Genomic DNA, 2,568 nt, shown 5'->3' on the forward strand with positions numbered 1-2,568 from the left:
ACGCTCAGAATTAGCATTTATCCACAAACCTGTGTTATTTTCCACTTTCAAGAAGCCTTAGCTAACATGCCTCTGCTTCCTCAGCACTGAGCAGCAGACACAATGTGAAAAAATTGAAATTTTCTCTCTAATGGGGGAGAGTGGAGATGGAGGTCACATCAATTACCTCAAACCACTTGGCTGCCACAGCCATCTTTTCACCTTTGCACTAAACAAACCCTCGTGGCTGGTCCATATATGAAGCAATTCCTTTGAAGGATGCTCCACATCTCAGTCCTCTTCAAGTCTTGATAACAACAGCCCTTTGGAATAACACTTTAAAGTTCAGGTCTCCCAAAGAGACCTCCATGCAGATATCACAACCACTTCTGGCACTTTCAGAAACCATCCTGTTCTTCAAGGTAAAGTTGTTTGAAAGACAAAAGGTGCAGTTAAATCTAAAGAAGTAACAATATGACATAGAGGAGTTTATGCTACCATTTCCTTGCTTAACCCAAGCTAACAGGAGACAGAGAATAAAATCTTTGAACACTATAATCTACACTAAACAGACACTTAAGAAGTCAACAAAGTCAATGTGTTAAGCAGCAATCTTTTAATAAAGAAAGCAGAACCATACTTTGCTGTTAACAAATATTTTGAAAAAGGCTTATAAAATTAAATCTAAGCCAATCATCTGGTGCTTCTGCAGCTGAGAAGGAAGTGTCAATACTCCAAACATCTGTTCAGTTTGCGTCCTCTCCTTTCTTTCAGAGGAAGTATTAGCTTCCAGTTGCACAGGAGATTCAGAGAGCAGTAAGGTATTGCTCAACAAAAACTATTTTCTTAGATGATTACAGACCAAGGCCAAAGAAGAAATTCGTACATTAAACACCACTACCAACATGGAAGCCTGTCAGAGACACCAGTTTGAACAGCACAGCCTTCTACTCTGCCCCCACGCTTAGGGGTCAGCTAACCAGCTGGGGAGGCTCGTGAGAACAAGGAAAGGAACCATCATGGAACTGAACCCTCACAGAAACACCCCCCAGCCACACTGAAGTCGTCAGATGCCAAAGACTGGACAGCAGCAGGACCTTGATGTTTTCCACAAGGAAGCTGAAGGGTGTAGAGTCCCAAAGCACTGGAAGAAACAGAACACAACAATGAATTAGCTCACTTTCAAAACCAAGATACAGTTTTATGGTTACAGGCCCAAGGTACGAACAAGAAACCACCCTCCAGGCAACAGAGCTGCAATTCCCTCAACACTGACGCCACAAAATAGGCTTGTAGTGATCATTAAATATCAGCCCAGACACACAAAAGAAGAAAAAAAACCCAAACCCTGTGGGAAGCCAAGGCTCCTGTCCTGTCCACTCACCCGGCTGGTGTGCTCAGCTGGAGGCCAGGACACTGGGAGCACTCACAGGCCACAGCACCCGCAGCACCTGGGGACAAGCAGAGGGGCAGGGGGCGTTAGGACTGGGTGCTCCAGCTCCTCCAGCTGCCCTGGGCACTGCAGCTCCAGTGTGGAACACACTGGGCAGGAGGGCAGCACATCTTCTTGGGCATCAGGCAGGGATTATTTACAGTTCATAGACTTAAACGTGTGAAAACTGAACGGACCATCCAGAAAGACCAGCCCATGCCTCCAGACAAGATCCATACTCTAGATGCCATCTAAACAGTTCCAGAAGTAAAGATTAGGCTAAAACAAATGGTGCAAACTCCTCTGCACCTTCTCAACCCATCCCCCAAGTATTCCCCTGGGACTCATGTTATCCTCATACAAACCCTCTTTTCATAAGGCAGCAATGACAGGACTCATTTACTTTGAGGGTTTTACTTGGGCCCTCCTGGCTTCTATCATAACCTCAAATATTACATTAAAAAGGCTTTTAAAACATAACATTCACAGCAGTGCAGGAGCCTTTCCTTGCAGCCAGCTTCTCCCCTGCCTGTTTGCGTGTGGCACCTTCACATTAAGTGCATGAGTTAAGATGTAGATTAACAAGACAAGAAACCTTTGCCCTTGGCATCCACACTCAGCTGTGACAGGAAACTTCAGGCTTTTTTTCTATGAAGTGTAGAACCACTCATTACACATTGGCAGGGAAGTGCACATCTCCAAATTATACACATTTTCTCTTAGATAAGCAAAAGACTCAAGTGTTTATAAATATGAAAAGTTCAGCAGCTGGCTAAAAAGTTAATTCTCCAGTCTCACTTAATGAGCTTTGGGGAAAGTGGTAGGGGGATTTGTTGGGAAAGCAAAGCAGAGTGTCACAGAAAGCAGGGCTTGCCAGACAGGGCTTTGCTTAGTCCTATTTACTGTCTCTAGGTGGCTGCTATCAGCAAAATGGCAAGGAATTCCTCCAACAGGGAACTACAGAACCACCAGAATTAGAAATGTTTTCTCCTAATCTTGCAATCATAAAAATTCGCCAATTTTTAATTTAAGTCCCATGACTTCTTTGTTGTGAAAATATCAAGTGATCCATATCAAAACACTCTGGGAGATGGACTGTCTTAGGATTTTGTCCAATTCCCTGAACAAGGGAGTTGTTTTCAGTAGGATTCAGCAGG

At 44.0% G+C, this 2,568-nt stretch overlaps 1 protein-coding gene across 1 annotated transcript in view; it reads right to left on the bottom strand.

Annotated features, from left to right (window-relative positions):
• Positions 1-1,376: 1,376 nt before the first annotated feature.
• Positions 1,377-2,568, bottom strand: part of ST7L (suppression of tumorigenicity 7 like) — a 23,159-nt gene continuing 21,967 nt past the window's right edge. Inside the window, exon 15 of the mRNA XM_010002222.1 lies at positions 1,377-1,430. Coding sequence (XP_010000524.1) covers positions 1,377-1,430 — 54 coding nt within the window. The remainder of the gene's footprint in view (positions 1,431-2,568) is intronic.

This window comes from Chaetura pelagica, unplaced genomic scaffold (genome assembly GCF_000747805.2).
Source record: "Chaetura pelagica isolate M959 unplaced genomic scaffold, ChaPel_1.0 scaffold181, whole genome shotgun sequence".
Classification (NCBI taxonomy): Eukaryota; Metazoa; Chordata; class Aves; order Apodiformes; family Apodidae; genus Chaetura; species Chaetura pelagica.